A 22,516-nucleotide genomic window follows, 5' to 3' on the forward strand; every position below is an offset into this window, starting at 1 on the left:
TTGAAAGGAGTAGTATCAAAAATTTTATGAACATATCTTTCAAACTGCCACACTCATTCCAATCCCTCTTGCCCTACTCTATTATATTGATCTTTTCCCCACAGCACTTAACACCTTCTAACACATTGGACAGTTTATTTTTTGTTTTTAGTCTTTCCTCAAGAATCTAAGCTCAATGAAGGAAAGGATCTTTATTTAGTGTGGTGATGAGTACTAAAATGCCTTATCTGCAGTAGGCATTAATAAATATTTGTTGAATAAATAGTGTGTTAGTCCTTTTAAACACAAACAAGCAAATTCTTTACCTTCAAGAGATGTGTATGTGCCTCATTCACTTTCATTAAGCTATATATGTTTTTTAAAGATTTTATTTACTTACTTGAGAGAAAGAGAGAGCACAAGGGGAGAGCAGAGGGAGAGGGAGAAGCAAACTCGCTGCTGAGCAAGGAGCCTGGCATGGGGCTCAATCCCAGGGCCCTGGGATCATGACCTGAACTGAAGGAATGTGCCCAACTGACGGAGCCACCCAGGCACTCCATTAAACTACATTTTAATAAAATTTTCCCTAAAGAGGTAACTGTTTGAATACTGTTGACTAAGGACCAAGATTCGGATTAAAACACCCTACTGTATAATAAAGAGATAACATTACTGATAATTTAAAGGCTACTAAGAGGTAATTAATAGTTCTTTAGAACAAAAGACTTCTTGCCCTTCTAGCCCAATCTCATCAGAAAATAAGAGGGACAGACTATACCTTTTTGAGGCCAGGTCTATAAAAGCATATTGAGATGGATCATTATATTCATATTTATATAAACTGTATAGATTATTGCATTCATATTTACATTTCAAGCTATATGAAAAATTGCAAATATTCAGTTGGAAGGAAAAGTATGTATATTTATACATTTTTGTTTTGATAATCTGCTTAATTGCTTAACTTCTCTATTTCATGGTAGCATGCATGGTTTTGCTTTGCTGAGAGTGCTTTCTCCAGCATTTTAGCTCTTTCTCCAAGTCTAGAATCTCACGTTCAACAGTGCCCACTTCTGACCTATACTTACCCAAGGGAATTTCATTCATGGAAGGAATCCCAAGCGTTTTTTCTTTGGAGATAGCTCCCACTCTTCTTTAGGGAGGCAATTTACCAAGGTGGGCTGTATTATGCTTCATTGGGTGGTTTGAATATTTCTTAAGTTAATTATCAGCTTACTTAATATAAATGAAAAAATTAGCTTACTTAAAGATTATCAAACAGAGTATTTGCTTTTAAATTTCAGTTGAAGATCTTTTAATGAATAAAGGACTTTTCCTTATGCAATGTATTTTTGGTGCTTTTCTGTTATAGAATACAATACATCTACTTTGGTATAGAACAGGAGTTCATTCTTACTAACTTCCTAACTTACCAACTTTAGAAGTTAGTAAGAAATTGTAAGCAATTTCTTACTAACTTACTAACTGAAAAGAATTACAGCAACATCACTAAAATTCACCACCTCAGAATTTATATCTGTGTAGTTTTTTTTTTTTTAAGTTGGTTATACTAGGGAATATAGACTTTGAAAACTGAGATGGGCATTAAGGAAGGCACATGATGTAATGAGCACTGGGTGTTATATACAACGGATGAATAACTGTACTCTACATCTGAAACTAATGATATACTGTATTTACTTAATTGAATTTGAATAAAATAAGACAAAAATTAAAGAAAAAATGTTAGTTGAAAGATGCAAAGTGAGAAGGGATGAAAGCCCCTTTCTTGCTTCCAGATTCTCTTAGGAATTATGCCCCAAATGGTGGTTCCTGTAGAACCAGAAGCAGGTTTCTGTAGAACCAGAAAAAGGTTTCTGCTCTTTTATTTAAAATACTTTTATTTATTTTTGTATTTTTAAGATTGTATTTATTTGAGAGAGAGACAGACAAGAGAGAGCAAGAGGAGAGGGAGAACAGTCTTCCCGCTGAGCTGGGAGCCAGATGCAGTACTCGATCCCAGGACCCTGGGGTCATGGCCTGAGATGAAGACAGACACTTAACTGACTGAGCACTGAGGCGCCCCCTGTTCTTTTATTTAAGAACCAAAGTTAGGAGAAGGCACACAGTCCTTTTTGCTCTTGAAAAATAATAATAACAAAATTAATAATGAAGTACTTTCTTTGTGCCAGGAAGTCCTCTGAACTTTTTACATGGATTATCTTATTTAATCCTTGTAACAATTCTATAAGATAAAGACTATTAATACTTTCATTTTATGGAGCTGAGGCAGAGGCATTAAGAAACTTAACCCAGGGTCACCGAGCTGCTAAGCAAATGAGTGGAAATAGAAACTCAGGAGTAGGCTTCAGAGACTGTGCTCCATTGAAGGACATTCTATGAGTCAGCCCTCCTGCATGAGGTGAATAAGTGAAAGCCAGGCCTCATTATGTACATTATAATTTGATTGCTGTCATGAAAATTATTCCCAAGAAATAAAATGTTCTTTTTCCCAGTTATATCGCTGTTAAAATATTTTTACATTTCTAGTTCATAATGTATTTAAAGAATTTTGTATTTTTTACATATCACATCTAAGATGTTCATTCATTTATTCCTCCTTCTATTAAATAATCATTGAATACCTCCTATGTACAAGGCACTGTTTCTAGGTTTTTATCTTTTGTGGCCAAGTGCATATATAGGTAACTAATTGTATCTCTACTATTTAAAAGAGACACTAAAGTACTTTTCTTTTATTATCAACCTAGGTATATTTTATTCAGACCATCGTTTTTTTGTCTTACACATTCTCAAGAGTAGCCTTTTCCATGCATGTATGTTTCTCTTTTAAGAGAGTGAAGCATTAATTCATACTAGAACCTTAATAAGCTGACATATTAGGAAATGATAATCCAGTTAATTATAAAAGAATCTTTTGCCTTATTAAAGTAGTTTGTAGCAGTTGTGTATCTGGATATATCTGTGGCGAATGTTAAAATAGTGAGTTTATTGCCAGTCTTTAGTTTTTGTTGGAGCATATTGCTTTTCCTATAGAAATGTTTTCAGGTGTCTCAAGATAGTATTGGGCTTCTAAAACATAAGAAAGTTATCAATTATAGGAATGTTATATGTGCCAATTTGAATGGAAAACGTTTGCATAATTTCACTTATTTCTCTGTTTTTCTCATGGCAGAGGACTGGTGGGTTTTGGAAATCTAGAGTCTGATCATTGGAGGCTATTTTCTCTGATTTTCTCCTTTTGTTTATAGCTCAAAAGAACAGTACCGGTCCATTAGACATAGAGGATACATACCAGCAAAAGGTATAGCTCTGTTTAGTAATAAATATATTTATGGAATGAACCTGCTGCTTATTTTATAGATTATCAGAGTGGAAAGAAAGATGGTTGAAGCATTCATCAGGAACAGTGACTTCACCTTTGCTTTTAAGAAACTTTGGAATAATTACATGAGGATCAGAGGGTTCTGGGCTGTTAGTTTGTGAAGCAATTGAGTAAATTTAGCTTATCTTGGCACACTGATGTATCAGTAGCCATTTCCTTTGTCCTCCTTGTCATGGAGACTTGAGGTTTATCAACCATGTCCAATTTCCTCTGGCCTAAGCACAGTACAAGAGCCAAAGGTGTTGATCCATTCCTTCAAATTTTATATGGTGGGCAGTTACTCTTCATCTGGTGCTTGGCTTGTGGTGAGTGAGAGGAAGCGGTCTCTCTGTTTTAATCTTCAGCCCACAATGATTTTTTCATGCAGATCAGTTTGGGAGGATGTCTGTCTTGTTTTTAAGTCCCTACTTCTGCTGCCCTACCTATAGTATGTCACAGATACTAGATGAAAGAACTCTCTTAATCTAGCTCTGTCTATACAACAATGAAAATATGAGATTGTTTCTAAAGCATTCTTCTTTGATTTTGCTTAAAGCCCAGAAAAATTAAGTAGATTAAATTTTTTTATTATGCCTTCTAGGATTGATACTGCTAAACACTGGCAAAAACAAATTAAAATATGAAGCAGAAAATACACAGTAGGATACATAATGAGTTTTAGTCTACTACATTTGTCTTTTTCTGCTAGTTGTCTTCTTTGAAATATCAGTTGTACATATCCCATCAGGCCCTGTGGTTAGATCAAATCATATAATTGAATGAAGTAATGGTTTGATTAATCAGCAATCCTGAATTAATTGAGTATAGAACTACAGCTGAAAATTAAAGTTAACTTTATGTTTTTTTCTTTAGAAACCAAAATTCAGTTCTAAAAATCTCATTGGGTTTGTTTGTGATGAAAATTCCAACAGACAGAAGTCAGAACTTGTAAAAGTTAATGAAGGAAGCAAAGAGGGTTTATTTATAAATAAAGATGTATATGAACCTTACCAAAAAGATTCCAAAGACACAAAATTTGTTAACTCTAAGCATAAACAATTAACGCTTCACCAAATCCACTCTACTACGGGACTCCAAAAGAAGAGTCTTCAGAGTGTCAAAAGTCCTAACACAAACGTATCTACTGATAAAGGAAGAAGAAACACACGACATAAAAGAACTCAAGTGGATGATGCAAAACAAGAAATATGCAGTCCAAGAAAGACAATAGCTCTTTCTTCTTTCAGAAGAAGAAACAGATTGGTTACTGGTCAGCAAGATGATCTCCAAACCTTTGATGACCTTCCAGAAGAGTCACATAAACTTTTTAGCCCAGCTCTGTCAAGCCTGAAAAATGGATTAGGTAACAGTATCCAGGCTTGTTCAGTTCCCAAAGGGACACATGCCCAGGGCCTGGATTTATCCGATAATCAAGAAATAAAATTCTTAGAATCCACTGACCAAGAGGAAGCTGTTCTTTTCTCAGGACTTGGCTTACAGAAAGAAATCAAGTTACTACTTGTTACTACAGATCAGCAGCCTAACTGTCACCTAGAACAACAAAGCATTAGCCCTCATAAATCTCCTGAAAACAGTAACTCAGGTCAGAAAGGTGAGAGCCTTAAAAAGTGGGAAAATTCTTTTGCATCCTTGATAAAGGAAAATTTTAATAATGATGATGATGATTGCTTTACCTCTGAGAAGACTGTAGCATGTAAAAGAGTGGTATGTTCTACAGGTTGCAAAAACCATTGTAACTGTGATGAAAATATAATAACAAATACAGAAGAAATGGATTTTCAACAGTTTTTCCCTCCTGAAGACCATTTTTCACAGGAAAATGAGTTGAAAGCCAGCAGTCTAATACTTCTTCAACAGGAAGCTGTTAATCTTTCTGATTCAGAAAATACAATAGGTCCTGAACAACATGTTGCAAATTATGAACAATGCGCATGTGAAACTTCTTTTGATCACTCACATGGCAGTCCTGAGCATACTTTCCTAGCTTGTCCAAGAACATTTTCAACACAGGAAGCTTCAAAGTTGACTAGTCATGTGAAGCTATTCAAAAGGCCTCAAGATTTTAGCGCTAGAGCACCAACTCCTTTAATGGATCAAACAGATATTCATATTGTGGGAAAGGTAAATGAAGGAGAAGACCCTAAAAGGAATTACAGTGATGAAAGCCAGAAAACAAGTTCTTCAAATGGGTCTTTATCCACAGTTGTTAATTCTCAAGTAATAGAAACAACTACAGTTGAAAAAAGGAAACAAGATTTTCCAGAGAGCAAAACCATACATGATACAGTTTTTTATTCTACTGACAATATCAGTAAGGAATTGACCAATATCTCACAACTTAGACAGAAAGAAGAAAAGGAAATTTCTCATAAACCAGGTATTGGTAGTATCACTTGCTTTGTACACATCTGTAGATTTACTTATTATATAGAAATTTCTAACTGAATTCCACTGAACTAGCCAAACTGACAAGAATGAGGACATGTGGACTATATAATTTAGGGATACTGTTAGTTAAGTAATATTGTTGACTTTGAAAATCAAACTGTTATTTTCAGAGAATGTTGCTAAATTGATATTGACAGAATAAGCAGTATTTCTATCGATTTTTATGTTTTATGTTTTTTAATCTATTTTTTATATATTTTTTTTTTTTTAAAGATTTTATTTATTTATTTGACAGAGAGAGAAATCACAAGTAGGCGGAGAGTCAGGCAGAGAGAGAGAGAGAAGCAGGCTCCTGCTGAGCAAAGAGCCCGATGCGGGGCTCGATCCCAGGACACTGAGATCATGACCTGAGCCGAAGGCAGCGGCTTAATCCACTGAGCCACCCAGGCGCCCCTATATTTTTCTTTTTAATATGGCACTTATTTAGTATCCGTTAAACTAACATTTCCATAGCAGAAAACTGTTAACTCTGTTGATTTCAGTGATTCACTATATTTCCATCAGAATTGCATCCAGCAAACTTTGTTTATTATATAAAAACATTTTTTAAAGATTTTATTTTTTAAGTAATCTCTATACCCACCAGGGCTCTAACTCACAACTCAAAGAAGGAGAATCATACGCTCTACCGACTGAGGCAGCAAGGTGCCCCCAAAATCATTTTAAATGGTTTCATTCCCTTAAAAATAAAATAAAATAAAATAAAAAATCAGTCCAGCTAGGAATAGAAACTTAGAAGAGTTTGAGGCCAGACTCTTTTCTAATCATGTAACCAGTAAGAAGAAGTGCAGCACTAAGGTTGCAAAATGTTTGTTTTTCAGATGAGGAATTAACTAATAATATCAATGGAGATGAAACCACTATGAGAAGTGGTGAGAAAAAAGAAAAAACAGATTCTGAAATTTGCACATCTAATATCCAAGAGCTCAAAAAAGTTCAGAATATCAGAAAAAGGCAAAATTTCTTGAAAGCTACCTGCAGTCAAGGTTTGTATTCCTATACCTGTATAGGTAAAAGTTGACATGATCACACCCAGCAGTGCACTGTACTTCAGGAACTTTCTAAACTCTCAGATTTACCATTGGTTCTTCTCATTCACTAACTTATAAGATCATTTCAGCTTTTTTTTTTTTTTTTAGATTGTTTTATTATAAAGTACCACATGAGAATCCATTAGTTGTCAGTATATTCTTGTCATGTTTCTGCCTATGACTTCTAATTTTAAATGTTAGGGGAGGTAAGATAAACAGAGAGACAGCAAGAATTTTGAATGGGGGCAGTGCATCTGAATTATGCTGGATCCATTAGATACTTCCATTGAGCCTTTCACCATAAGGCAAATTAAAGAATGGTCACTGGTTTCTTATTGTCAGATGAATGAACTGAGTATGTTTGGCAGTATGGACAAGTTAACCATCCTTTGACAGTTCTTGGAGCTAGTTCTGTGGTGAACAGTAGGCGAGGTCAGGCCACTTCAGGTTAAATAGTAAACACAGAAAAGTTTACTTATCTATTGTCTATTAAGAGGTAGGATTAGGCATTCTCTGTGTCCCCCTCTCTTGTAATCTAAAGCCCTTCTTATACATCCCTCCTATAGTGGGTTGAATAGTGGCCCTCCAGCACATGTCCATGTCTTAATCCCTGGAGCCTGTGATGATATCTTATATAAGAGAGTGAATTTTACCTAAATAGAAAAAGAATCTCTGCAGATGTTATTAAGGATCTTGAGTTTCCAGAAAGTAAAAAAAAAAATCACATACAAAGTAACTGAAAGCTGAGAATGCCTTAGTAGCATTATACTTTATTAATAAATAATATTGATGCCAGTTTTTAAATATTATCAACTAATATTTATTAATTTGTTAATGAAGTATGATGCTATTAGGAAGTGTTCAGCATTAAGCACAGTGGACTTTATGAAGAAGTTTCCTGTGAAAATATGAGTTCTGTTCATTTCTTTTCCAGTTTTTTCCAGATTTTATTTTAAAATTTTAGTTATGTGCTGTAGAAATTTATGATGACAGTAAAATGGAACAATTTTTGAGTTTTTGCCCCAAAATGTTTTTCATGTGCCTATATTCTTTGCTACAACACACCATGAGCTAGGTGAGAAGATTTGTACCATTCACAGTAAACAATTTTTGGAGAGATTTTTCCAAACTACAAGTCTACTTGTAAACTACAGGTCTGCTGTTTTGGATATTACATAATTTTAAAATATATTCTCTATATATGTATATATAACATTAAATATATATAATATGTCTTTATTCTTCAAATAAAGAATTTCTAAGTGCAAATATTTAAGAGCAGTATGATTTTCTCTAGATGTCAGTGGCAGACATGAAGCTGTCAGTGTTCCCTGTGATTCACATAACCAAAGAATCCATCTTTTAGAGAGTAATTCTCTGAACTTTATATCTCTTGCCCTGAAACTATGTGCCTAGTTCCTGGATTTAGGAAATAGAATAGGGAGCGCATCTTAAGGTTTAATGCAGTGGTTCTCAAACCATATTTTGCATCAGATTCACCTGGAAAGCTTGTTAAAACACAGATTGCTGGGCTCTGTTCCCAGAAAGTCTAATCATTAGGTATATTATCTATTAGTGTATTACACATTTACAAACTTGGCAGTTTAAAACAACACACATTTTTTATCTTATAGTTTCTGTAGATCAGGAATTGGACATGGCTTAGGTAGGTCTTCTGCTCAGGATATTTCATAGACTACAGTCACGGTATTGGCCAAGACTGGAGTCTCTTCTGAAGGCCCAACCAGGGAAGGATCCATTTTCAAGCTCATGTGGTTATTGTCAGAACTCAGTTCCTTGAGGGTTGTAGCCAGCTTGTGGTCATCCTCAGTTTCTTCCATCATGAGCTTTTCCAGTGTGTCCTCTTGGTTCTTCAAAACATGCAAGCTAAAGGTGGTAGAGCAACTTTGCTAGCAAGACAGAAGATGTTACAGTTTCTTATAACCTAATCAAGGAAGTGAAATACCCTCAATATTGAGGCATTCTATTGGTTAGAAGCAAATTATTCAAGAGGAGTGGATGATACAAGGCCATAAATACCAGGAGATGGGGATCATTAGGAGTTACCTTAAAGTCTGTCCTCTGCAGTAGGCTTGTGGGGTGAGCTGGAGAATTAGCATTTCTAACAAGTTTCCCAGGTGATACTGATACTGCTAATCTGGGACTACATTTGAGGACTACTGGTTTAATGAATATTCTTTTCTATTTCATCACTCTAATCCTCTACTTTGCCTTCCTTGTGTCTCACTCTCAAGCTTCTCTGATGTAGTTTCTACAGAAAATAAATCTGGCTTGGGGATGGGGAACTTGGGTGAGAGGAATGGTTGCCAGACATTCAGGGTTAGGGAAAGGAACTAGTCCCAACTTCTGTGTATATACTTTTAGTCAATCTCCATGTTTCTAGCCCAGTTCAACGCACACTGCTTTTCACCCTGCCCCCAAGTGCTGGGTTCAGATGGGCTCTCTCTCTAATTCTTTTTGCAGGCATTTGGGTGAGGCATTTCCCCCACTTCACGAAGTTGGTTAACCCTTCTCCAGCAGTGATTTTCCATTTGCCAAAAAGTTGTTGAAGTCTTTGTCCTCTATTTTTTCCTTTTCTATTTTCTTTTTATGGTATTAAAAAAAAATCTTTTACTATCATTTTAGCATGGTTTGGGGAGGAAATTGAGGGGAAAACATAGTCAGGTTTTTTTTTTTGGTTGGTTGGTTTTGATTTTTTTTTTTTTTTATCTCCAACTTAAGTCTCTGTAACTTGTGGTGCAAGGAGAAGATTTTTTAAAAAATCTTTGGATAATGATGTTGTACTGCATGCTTTTTTGAAAGAAAAAATAATCCATTGGGCCATGCTCTGGGTTTTGGTGTCTTTTGTGATCAGAAACACACTCACTGGGTTAGAGAAGAGTTATAGAAAGAGGAGTTTTATAAAATTATAATTTGTTTTAAGAAAAATTTTTTCCATTGTTAAAGGACTACTGAGGGCAAAATGAGGGTAGAGCTGAAGGAAGTTTATTTGTTGTAATCAAGCTTATGATAGAGTGATTAAACAGCTGTTAGAATGAATGCAAACTAATGTGCTTAGATGCTCTACAATTCCTTCACAAGTTATATTTTTAAACAGTAATAGCAATGATGATATTCACGTATGTTTTGTGTAGTGCACCCTATTTAGGATATTTTGAGGAAGTTGCAGTGTATTTTCTGAGCTCCTTTGTAATGATCAGCATTTGACAGAAAAGAAACCTCAGCTTTACTTGGCAAATTTACAGAAGTGAAAACAGTTGGGATCAATAAGAGGAATGCCAGAGGGGAAAGCCGGCTTCATTTGGCTGCCAGAAGAGGAAATTTGTCTCTGGTGAAGGCTCTAATAGAATCTGGAGCAGATGTGAATCTAAAAGATAATGCAGGTTTGGATTCTTGAAATTTTAATTGTGTTTATAACTTGAAATTACTGAAATATACATTTCATCCACCCTACCCCAGTTCTCATGCTGGTTGCTAACTTTGAACTTTTTAATAATATATTATATTATATTATAGTATAGTATATTATATTATATTATATATAATAATGTATTATTTAGTTCCATGCTCCTGGATTGGAAGAACAAATATTATGAAAATGTCTATGCTACCTAAAGCAATCTACACATTTAATGCAATTCCTATCAAAATACCATCCACTTTTTTCAAAGAAATGGGACAAATAATCCTAAAATTTATATGGAACCAGAAAAGACCTCAAATAGCCAAAGGAATATTGAAAAAGAAATCCAAAGTTGGTGGCATCACAATTCCAGAACGACGTGGATGGAACTAGAGGGTATCAAGCTTAGCGAAATAAGTCAGTTGGAGAAAGACAACTATCATATGATCTCCCTGATATGAGGAAGTGGAGATGCAACATTGGGGGATTAAGGGGGTAGGAGAAGAATAAATGAAACAAAATGGGATTGGGAGGGAGACAAACCATAAATAACTCTTAATCTCACAAAACAAACTGAGGGTTGCTGGGGGGAGGGGGATTGGGTTATGGATATTGGGGAGGGTATGTGCCATGGTGAGTGCTGTGAAGTATGTAAATCTGGCGATTCACAGACCTGTACCCCTGGGGATAAAAATACATTATATGTTTATTAAAAAGAATAAATAAATAAATTTTAAAAAATAATATATTATTTAGTTGAGTAGTTAAATTTATCTTGGTTTTCACCCATTGCTAAAATAACCTCCTCTGAAACAGTTTTTAACATACATGTGGGAGCATTCAGAGGAAGTATACAGAATGAGGAGTACAGAGAGCTTTATTTAGGTTTTTTCCTCAGAGATCTTAATACTAAACTGTCACTTTGGAGAGAGTGCCAGTTTTTTTTTTCCCCATTTCCCTATCCCTTCTCTTCTCTCTTTTTAATTATTTGTTGTTTCTCTCTTTCCTTATTTTTATTTTCAGCCTCCATATTTAAATTGATCTGACATTTTGCTCAAGCACAAAATAATCTTGTGTGAGGAATTAACAGAGGGAAAAACTCAAAGATTGATTTCAAGAATATTATGTCATTTTAAAGAGATATATGACAATGCAGGGATACAAATGGGGAAGCAGACTTGATCTTACTCTATTTTAATATCTGAGTTGAGACAGATAGACATGATTAGTATTTACTCTAGTCCCATTATATTTTATGTTCTGTGAGTCTTCTGTTTTGGCACTTGAATTGATAAATATTTTTTATGAGATTGGTTTTCAAAATTGAAACATTTTGAGGCCATGGTTTTCGATATTATTTCTTGTCTGATACTTAATATATACATTTGAATCAACAGAGATATCCATTGTATTAGGGCAAATAAAATTAATAGTGAAGTTATTACATGAATGTTGATTTATAGGCAGCAGCTTCTGTTTTTTTTCTTTTTTCCATTTTTAGGTTGGACACCACTTCATGAGGCATCTAGTGAGGGATCTAATGATATAATTGTAGAGTTGTTAAAAGCTGGTGCTAATGTTAATTGTGAAAATCTAGATGGGATTGATCCCTTACATGATGCTGCTGCCAACAATCATTTAAAGGTACAGTGCACATCAGATTGGTTTCCCATTACTTTTTCTTAGAAAAATGAGTGAAGAAAATGAAGGTATTTTAAACTGAACACTAAAGTAGTTCCTTAAAATAAATGATTTTTAAAAACCTACTTAAAATTTTAAATGAAGATAGGATGTTGTTTATTGACTGGAAAATCATATTAACTAATGAATTGTTTTTCCATTGTCTTTTCCTCATAAAATTCATGTAACTCAGAATAAAATGAAATGTCTCAGGGTAAATGTAGGCTATAAATCTAATACATTCCATTTTTAATTGTATTAAATGATTTGCCCTTATGTATAAAAGATCTAATTATAGTGATAATATATGTTGACAAATTTTTTTTTTCTAACTCAGAATTTCTCCGTGGGTTTAAGTTTCAAAGAAATGGATAAAAATGCATGTTCCTGTGGGTTTGTTATATATTTTTCTCCTTTGTTTTTCTTAATCAGACAGCTGTCACAAAAGAAAATTACACAAAAGAAAATTATTTCAGTAACACTGAATTTCAAAACTAAATCTTAAAATCATTAAGGTTTTTAAACTCCTTTTTGACAAATCTGAGCAGAAGACTTTTATCAATAGACAATGCAGACTTCAGGAATAACCACTGGCTTTGAAAAAATAGTGAAGGAAACCAACGCCAATAACAACAATATAAAACCAAAGTTCATATAAAAAATACATTGAACCTCTCACTAACACCAATATATCTTTCTGTAGATATTTTTAAGGCCCTGGTGATTTTTTTGTTAATTTTATGAAAGCATATCCCCACTGTTTTCAGCCTAAAGGTAGTCATGTAAAGAAATAGTATTGAATTTATGATTTGCAGCAATAAGAGATTAAACTAATGATTAAGAGTAATATCAGAAAAGGGCACCTGGGTGGCTCAGTTGGTTAAGCATCCAACTCTTGATCTCAGTTCAGGTCTTGATCTCAGGTTTGTGAATTCAAGCTTCACTTTGGGCTTCATCCTGGGCACGGCACCTATTTAAAAAAATATATATATTAATAATACCAGATGGGTGGATTAATGTCCAGAGTGGCTTCTTTTAACCAAAGAAGCTCTTTGGCCTTTATGATATTTAATTTAAAAAGAATAGATAAGGTCTGATCATAAAATGGAAGGCAAACAGGAAGAGTCTTAATTAGCTTACTGATTATGTGTACAGGGAAAAGGCCACTTAAAGTGAAACCACTTAAATAAGGGCCAAAATTCTATAGTAGGTAAATCACATTTTTAGAAATTATCCTGAAAAATGCAATACAAAACAAAGAAAATAAGGAGGTCCGTAATACCACCCGTAAATTTGGGAATTGAACGGAAGGACTTACAGAACTCAGCATACAGTTGTGCTCATAGCTAAGATTCTTTTTTCTTTCTTTTTCTTTTTCTTTTTCTGTTTTTTTGTTTTGTTTTGTTTTATTTTTTAGATTTTATTTATTTGAGAGAGCCTAAGTGGAAAGGCAGAGGGAGAGGGAGAAGCAGGCTCCCTGCTGAGCTGGAGCCCATGCAGGGCTCTATCCAGGGACCCTGAGATCATGTCCTGAGCCAAAGGCAGAGGCTTAACCAAATGAGCCACCCAAGCACCCCTCATGGCTAAGATTTGTTACAACAATGTAGTAAGGATATGCTGCTGACTCATTAGGAAGAAACACAGGTGGAGTCTGAGGGTATTTAGTGAAGGCTTTATTATGCTCTCTTCCTCATGGGAGGTCACTCACAGCTTACCTTTCTCCCAGCAACGAAAATGTCATTTCTGTGTTTCCCCTCCAAGGAAGCTCATTAGAAACTCAGTTTCAAAAGATTTATATTGGGACTGGTCATGTAAGCACTCTCTGCCTAGCACATACCAAGATTCCAGACTCCTAAGAGCACAAACCACATTGGCTGTGTAGAATGTTTAAGCAAAGAAAGTTACCATTATCAATAGGGAAAGTTTTCTACCAATGTAAGGTACTGTTTACCAGTCAGGTTCATTGATGTCAGCTAAAGGCCAGCCTTGCAAGCAACCTCTCTAGATTGCAGTCTCAGGCCTGCTGTGTTAACTCTTTTCTAAGCAGTATTTTATTTAGGTTCTAATTGCTACATATGCTAATTTCTAAAACAGGAAAAGAGTGAATAAAGTTTGCTTTCATGGCCTAATTTTTCTGGCAAAATTATGTGACAGTACATAGGATATACTTCATCTCATACTTGATTTTTCTGTACCCCTACCTCAAGGAAGTTCTTTTTGCAAACATTTTCAGAGGTATAACAAGTTTTTACTAAGTCTTCTATCAGTCGTTTTATATTCAAATTCTTATGATATTTCTTTTTTTAGGTTAACAGTTTTACCTGTCAGTTTCTCATTCATCATGGCTTCACAGGTGCTTCAAGTATTTCTCCAACATTATTTTAATGTTTGACTTCAGGAAATTTTATATTTGTACCTTGGGACTTTGTAATCAATTTGTAGTGTATTTACATTTTATTGTTAGCTGCTTACAACATAATTGACAAGTAATAAACTGAACAACAAAGCTGTTGACTTGATGGATAGGAAAGATTCTATGTTAGTAAGGAGAGAGGTTGTTTGGGTAACATTTTGTAAATGGTTTCCATGAGTGAGAATTTTCTTGTTTTGAAGACTCTAGCTTCCTTTATGAAAATTTGATAACTTGGGGCGCCTGGGTGGCTCAGTGGGTTAAAGCCTCTGCCTTTGGCTCAGGTCATGGTCTCAGGGTCCTGGGATCAAGCCCCGCATCAGGCTCTCTGCTCAGCAGGGGGTCTGCTTCCCACACCCCCCAACCACCCTCTGCCTGCTTCTCTGCCTACTTGTGATCTCTGTCTGTCAAATAAATAAATAAAAATCTTAAAAAAAAAAAAAAAAAAAGAAAAAGAAATTTGTTAACTTGAAGGGACAGAGAAAATGATTACTCAGATACAAAGGACCTTCTGTAAAAATGAATGTCAAGAGCTAAAATTAACCACAGAAGATGGGAGAGGGGATCTTTGTTTAGTGGATAAAACACTGGATGAGGTATTAGAAAGCCCAAGTTCTAGGCCTAGTTCTGCTGCTTGAGAAAGATTATAAATATCTTTACCCCTGGAAAAGGAATGTGATTTAGAGCTGTGCTGCCCTGTACTGTAGCCATTAGCCACATGTGGCTATTTTAATTTAAATTATTTTAAATTAATTAAATTAAAAAATCAATTCTTCAGTTGCATTAGCCATATTTGAAGTACTCAATAGCTACATGTATCATACCGTACTGGAAGTGGCTATCACATTGGAAATGTAGATTAGAGTGCTTCCATTGTCACAGAAAATTTTGTTGGACAGCCCTGGTCTAGAGCAGGGCTTGCTAAATACTTCTTGTAAAGAGCTAGATAATAAATAGTTTGGTTTTTCTGGGCCACACAGTCTCTGCTGTAGCTACTCAACTATTGTAGTGAGAAAGCAGTCATAGACAATGTGTAAATGAGTAAGTATGGCTATGCTCCAATAAAACTTTATTTATAAAATCAGGCAACTGACTGGATTTGGCCCATGGGCAGAGTTTGTTATTGCATAATCTAAAGGATCACTTAAGTCTCTTCACGTAAGTGTCAGTATAGACGAAGTTTGCATTTAGAGTAGACTCTCACATCAATATTGCCTTTATTTTAAGGAGAAATGTTTTATTTGAAAAGAAGAAGGTAGTATGTTTAAGGATATTTTCATTCCTTTGACACTGATATATTGCCAACATCTTTCCTTATATCTTCATTAATTCTCCTTCCATGTGAGAGTTCTTCTATCATTGGCTCATTTTATTTCTAATTTCCTCCCTTTTGTTTTTGTTTATCTTGAGATAGAATATTGATAGATGAACTAGAAAGATTAAAAAGACAGCAGGAGAGAGGAGCGTGGGTAGCTCAGTGAGTGAAAGCCTCTGCCTTCAGTTCGGGTCATGATCCCAGCGTCCTGGGATTGAGCCCCACATCAGGCTCTCTGTTCCCTGGGGAAACTGCTTCCTTCTCTCTCTCTCTGCCTGCCTCTCTCCCTACTTGTGATCTCTGCCAAATAAATAAATAAAATCTTAAAAAAAAAAAATAGCAGGAAAGGTAAATATGTGGTATCATAGACCTAATCAATGTCAATTCTATCATAGCCTATAAATTTAATTCTTAGATTTTTTTTTTTTTACTCTTGCATTACTGCATGGAAATTTATTCAATCACCTATTTTTCCAACTCTTCTTTTTAAATCTTAATTTCTGTTTTAAGTTATTTTCCAAAATGGTCATGTATTTTATAAAACGAAGAGGATTAAAAGATAAGGAAAAGGAGAGTGAGAGGAAAAGATAGGACAAAAGATAAAAAGTAGGCAGGGATAGACATCCACTTTTACACAAGAAAGAATAGAAAGGACAAGATATACCCTCCCATCTTAACAACTTGAAAGGTGAACAAAATATGTAACATAGCAGTTTTGAACCAGTTGTGCAAAATGCAGCACAGGGCAGTAGTCCCTAAGGGAAGGGAAGCAAATGAAATAAATCTTGTGATTGCCTTATCATATGGACTAGAGGGAGTTTCCAGACAAGCGCAGAAAACAAACAGCCCTGTGGCCTCAAGTTCAGAAGACAGAATTTGGAGTCTACCTCCAACAGGTAGAATTTATGGGGCAAAATACCAGAGAGAAAGGATCTGCATAAAGAGAACTTTCTAGAAATTTGAAGGAAAATCCCCTTGTTTCTTTGACAGATATACAAATACATTCAAGAAAACTATGTAAGATTAGGCAAAGAGCCAATGGGAAGGATGGGCAGAACCATTGCTGGAGTTTGTAGAGGGCTGAGTAGTTTGTTTCCACCAGCCAAAATGGCAGGAACTCTTAAAACATGGAAGCATCAAGTAGAGGGTATTTCTTGGATAGTTGAGTTAAATTGGTACAAAAAGGTTCTCTGGACTAACCTTAAAATTTTAAAGAAAATAACAAAAAGATCATATGAATTCCAGTAACCGAAACATGTCCCAGAACAAAGCCCAACAACATCTGAAGGAACATAATGAAATTCAGCACTAAGCAATATAAAAATCACAGTGTCTATCAACCAGTCCAAAATTTTTTTTTAGTCCAAAATTTTTTAAATAAAAAAGTACAAAATATTATCCATAAGCAGGAGAAAAAAACAAAAAAATTGGATTTGAAGATAAAGCATTAGAAATTATCCAAAATAAAGAAAAAAAGTGAGAAAATAAACAAAGACAAAATAAGAAACCCTCAGTATCTGTAGGGTAATCTCAAATTATGTAATATACATGCAGGCTTAATCCCCAAAAAGGAGGGATAGAAAAAAATTTGGAGAATAAAAACCAAAATTAACCAATTTTGATGGAAGCAGTGAACCCACAGAACCAAAAATCTCACCAGCCCTCCAGTAAAAGAAAAATGAAGAAAACTGCAGCAACACATACCATAACCAAATTGCTGAGAATCAGTAAAAAAAGGGGGAAATATTTATTTATTTATTTATTTATTTATTTATTTATTTATTTTCTCATAAAATAAATTAAAACATCACTATCAACATAGTATAATAAAATAGTACAATAAAGGGAGATAATTTAATTGATGCCACCAGTCAAGTCATCATGTGTCCTAAAAGAAAAATATACTTCTAAGCATTAATAAATGATCATTGCAATGAAAATAAAGATACATAATGAAAGATATACCATGCTCAAGAACTGGAAGAATTAACATTATTAAAATGTACATGCCACTATTTTTTTAATTTAGATTCAACTAGCTAACAAAGTACACAAAATGTACACCATTAGTTTCAGATGTAGTATTCAGTAATTTATCAGTTGTGTGTAACACCCAGTGCTCGTTATATCACACACACTCCTTAATGCCCATCACCCAGTTACCCCTTCCCCTAACCACCCCCCCTCCAGCAACCCTTTGTTTTCTATGATTAAGAGTTTCTTATAGCTTTTCTCCCTCTCTGATGATTTCCCATTCAGTTTTCTATCCCTTCTCCTGTGGTCCTCTGTGCTGTTTTTTATATTCCACATATGTGTGAAACCACTGAAACCATTTGCTAATTATCTTCCCCTGATTGACTTATTTTGCTCAGCATAATACCCTCCAGTTCCATCCATGTCAATGTAAATGGTAAGTATTCATCCTTTCTGATGGCTGCATAGTATTCCATTATGTATATATGCCACATTCTTATTCATTCATCTGATGATGGAGATCTCGGCTCTTTCCGCAGTTTGACTATTGTGGACATTGCTTCTGTGAACATTGGGGTGCAGGTGCCTCTTTGGATCACTAAATTTGTATCTTTTGGGTAAATACTTGGTAGTACAATTACAGGGTCATAAGGTAGCTCTATTTTTAACATCTTGAGGAACGTCCATACTGTTTTCCAGAGTGGCTGCACCAGCTTGCATTCCCACCAACAGTGGAAGAGAACTCCCCTTTCTCCACATCGTCACCAACATTTGTTGTTTCCTGACTTGTTAATTTTAGCCATTCTGACTGGTGTGAGGTGGTTTCACATTGTGGTTTTGATTTATGTAGGGAAAATCTTTGAAACAAAGTTTTGAAGTGTAATTGTATACAGGAACAAATAAAAGAACGGCAGGCAGCTTCTCATCAAAAATTCTGCAAGCCTAAAATCAATGCACAGAAATCAGTTGCATTTCTATACAACAACACCAAGACAGAAGAAAGAGAAATTAAGGATTCGATCCCATTGCAAACTGCACCCAAAACCATAAGATACCTAGGAATAAACCTAACCAAAGAGACAAAGAATCTGTACTCAGAAAACTATAAAGTACTCAGGAAAGAAATTGAGGAAGACACAAAGAAATGGAAAAACATTTCATGCTCTTGGATTGGAAGAACAAATGTTGTGAAAATGTCTGTGCTAACTAAAGCAATCTAAAATACAATCCCTATCAAAATACCATCTTTTTTTTTTTTTTTCAAAGAAATGAACAAATAATCCTAAAATTTGTATGGAACCATAAAAGACCCCAAATAGCCAAAGGAATGTTGAAAAAGAAAGCCAAAGTTGGTGGCATCACAATTCCAGACTTCAAGCTCTATTACAAAGTTGTCCTCATCAAGATAGTATGGTACTGGCACAAAAACACTTATAGATCAATGGAACAGAATAGAGAGCCCAGAAATAGACCTTCAACTCTGTGGTCAACTAATCTTCAACAAAGCAGGAAAGAATGTCTAATGGAAAAAAGACAGTCTCTTCAACAAATGGTGTTGGGAAAATTGGACAGCCACATGCAGAAGAATGAAACTGGACCATTTCCTTACACCACACACAAAAATGGGCTCAAACTGGATGAAAGACTTCAATGTGAAACAGGAATCCATCAGAATCCTTGAGGAGAACACAGGCATCAACCTCTTTGACCTCAGCCGCAGCAACTTCTTTCTAGAAACATCATCAAAGGCAAGGGAACAAGGGCAAAAATGACCTATTGGGAATTCATCAAGATCAAAATCTTTTGCACAGCAAAGGAAATAGTCAACAAAACCAAAAGATAGGCAACAGAATGGGAGAAGATATTTGCAAAGGACATATCAGATAAAGGGCTAGTATCCAAAACCTATAAAGAACTTACCAAACTCAACACCCAAAGAGCAAATAATCCAATCAAGAAATGGGCAGAAGACATGAACAGACATTTCTGCAAAGAAGACATCTAAATGGCCAACAAACACATGAAAAAGTGCTCCACATCACTCTGCATCAGGGAAATAAAAATCAAAACCACAATGAGATACCAACTCACACGAGTCAGAATGGCTAAAATTAACAAATCAGGAAACAACAAATGTTGGTGAGGATGCAGAGAAAGGGAAATGCTCCTACACTGCTGGTGGGAATGCAAGCTTGTGCAGCCACTCTGGAAAACAGTATGGAGGTTCCTTAAAAAGTTTAAAATAGAGTTTCCCTACAACCCAGCAATTGCAATACTGGGTATTTACTCTAAAGACACAAATTTAGGGATCCGAAGGGGCACGTGCACCTGAATGTTTATAGCAGCAGTGTCCACAATAGCCAAACTATGGAAAAAACCTAGATGTCCAATCAACAGATGAATGGATAAAGAAGATGTGGTATATATATATAATGGAATACTATGTAGCCATCAAAAGAAATCTTGCCATTTGCAATGACATGGATGGAACTAGAGGGTATTATGCTGAGTGAAGTAAGTTAGAGAAAGACAATTATCATATGATCTCTCTGATATGAGGAATTTGAGAGGCGGGGTGGGGGGTTATGGGGGGTAAGGAAGGAAAAATGAAACCAGATGGGATCAAGAGGGAGACAAACCATAAGAGAGTCTAAATCTCATGAAACAAACTGAAGGTTGTTGGGGGGTGGGAGGGTAGAGAGAGGGTGGCTGGGTTATGGACATTGGGGAGGATATGTGCTATAGTGAGTGCTGTGAAATGTGTAAGCCTGATGATTTATAGACCTGTACCCCTGGGGTAAATAATACATTATATGTTAATAAGTAATGGGGAAAAAATTGCAAGCCATTGGACAAAGGAGCAACATTTTTACAAAATATTGCAAAGAGAAGTAACTCGTCAATCTAGAATTCTATACCCAGCAAAAAAATTTTTCAAAAGTAAAAGTGATGTTGGCAAAGATGTGATAAAGTTGGAACTGTCATACATTGCTGGCGGTAAAGTAAAATGGTACTGCTGCTATAGAAAACACTCTGGCAGTTCCTTCAAGGTTAAACATAGAGTTGCCATATGATGGAGCAAATTCCACTCTTAGGTATTTAGCCAAGAGAATTAAAAACATAATCACAAAAAAATTTGTATGTGATTATTTAGAGCACTCTTTTCCAAATAGCCAAAAAGTAGAAACAACCCAAATGTCCACCAATTGATGAATGTATAAACAAATGCATATCAATAATGTTCTCATCATACCTTGCAAGTAGCATTCTTAGATTTTTAAGATTTTATTTATTTATTTATTTGTTTGGGGGTGGGTGGCCAGGGAAAGAGGGAGAGGGACATGCAGACTCCACATTGAGCACAGAGGTTGATGCAGGGCTCAATCCCATGACCCTGAGATCATGACCTGAACTGAAATCAAGAGTCAGATAGATGCTCAACCAAATAAGCCACCTAGGCAACCCTAGAAATACCTTTATTACAAGAGTTCTTGTTCTCTACATGCATGGAAGAATAGGTATAAATTCTAGTCACTGTTATTACACTGTTCTCATACCAACTAGCAGGTAGCCAGATCAAACTGTTGATACACACAGCAGTATGGATGAATCTCAAAAACATTATGCTAATTTAAAGAAGACAGATATAAGAAGACTTTATCCTTTATGATTCCATTCATATGAAATTAGACAAAAGGCAAATATTATAGTGGTTGCAGCAGATTACTGAGTGCCAAGGGCCAAAGAGAGGTGGAGAGGGATTGACTGTTAAGCAAGGCATAATGAATTTTTTTTTTTTAATCGTGGAATGTTTCTAAGCCATGGTTATAGTAGTGATTACTCCAGCAAAGCTGACTTTTAAAAAGAAGAAAGAAAAGTCAGACAAGGGGCCTACTTCTTGTTCACCTTATTTTTGTCAAGTTCTTTGTTCCTCAGGTCTACCCCATTGTATGGCCTGGAACTCTCTCCTAACTATAGCTTTAGCCTTTTCTGTTTAGTGCATTATGGCCCATTTGCTGTTCTCTTAGGCTTTTTTGGCTTTTTCCTACTAATGAGTGTTATGGAAACAAAGCTGATCAGGGTCCCATTCCCTCTGAGCTGAGTTCTGTGTCTTCCAAAACAAAAGTTGAATGAATCCATGTTAATACATTAGAGGAAGACCTCATCTTAACATGCAGAATAGTCATTAGTAATATAACATGATTTTTAACATGTTAACAAACAAACAAACAAAAAACCCAGCTTTCTCCTGACTCCATATAGAGCAGTGGAAAGAGGATGTAAGGAATCTATATTTTTAAATAATTCCATGGGTGACTTTACTGATCACTCAGGCTTAGAAACAAACCACTAGATTGAGGTAGTGCTCACCCCATCTTTTAAAAGCAAAACAAAATACCTTTACTCAGACTTCACTAAGTTTTCATCAGATATCTTTGCAGGAGACTTTTTTTCATATGCTATTATCTACTGTCTCTCATTACCTCAGTTGGTCTTTTCACTCTTCTAAAGAAAAAAAGGGTTTAGGCGACTACTTTCATTAAGAATCCACTATGTACAAGGTATTTGACAAGGGCTCACATTTAGTTCTCATAGATGATAAAAATGAGGTTTAAATGGTAAATAACTTGCCCAAGGATGTAGCTAATAGGTTAGGGGAGTGAGTTTTGTATACTTGACTTTAAAACAAGCATGTTTTTTTTTTTATGCTGTGCTGACTCCGGGCTGATGGAACAAATGAGGGACTATCCTTATCATCTTCACTGGCCCATATGCTCCTAAATTCTCTGCTTCTCCATACCTGGACATAAGGAGAAAGAGATAAGTCACTAACACAGACCATATCTCT

At 35.4% G+C, this 22,516-nt stretch overlaps 1 protein-coding gene across 1 annotated transcript in view; it reads left to right on the top strand.

Moving 5' to 3' along the window:
* ANKRD31 (ankyrin repeat domain 31) overlaps positions 1-22,516 on the top strand; it is a 148,545-nt gene that overhangs the window by 75,170 nt on the left and 50,859 nt on the right. Inside the window, exons 14-18 of the mRNA XM_032335946.1 lie at positions 3,252-3,304; positions 4,238-5,762; positions 6,655-6,819; positions 10,131-10,268; positions 11,790-11,932. Of these exons, the coding sequence (XP_032191837.1) occupies positions 3,252-3,304; positions 4,238-5,762; positions 6,655-6,819; positions 10,131-10,268; positions 11,790-11,932 (2,024 nt within the window). The remainder of the gene's footprint in view (positions 1-3,251; positions 3,305-4,237; positions 5,763-6,654; positions 6,820-10,130; positions 10,269-11,789; positions 11,933-22,516) is intronic.

This window comes from Mustela erminea, chromosome 3 (genome assembly GCF_009829155.1).
Source record: "Mustela erminea isolate mMusErm1 chromosome 3, mMusErm1.Pri, whole genome shotgun sequence".
In the NCBI taxonomy this organism is placed as follows: Eukaryota; Metazoa; Chordata; class Mammalia; order Carnivora; family Mustelidae; genus Mustela; species Mustela erminea.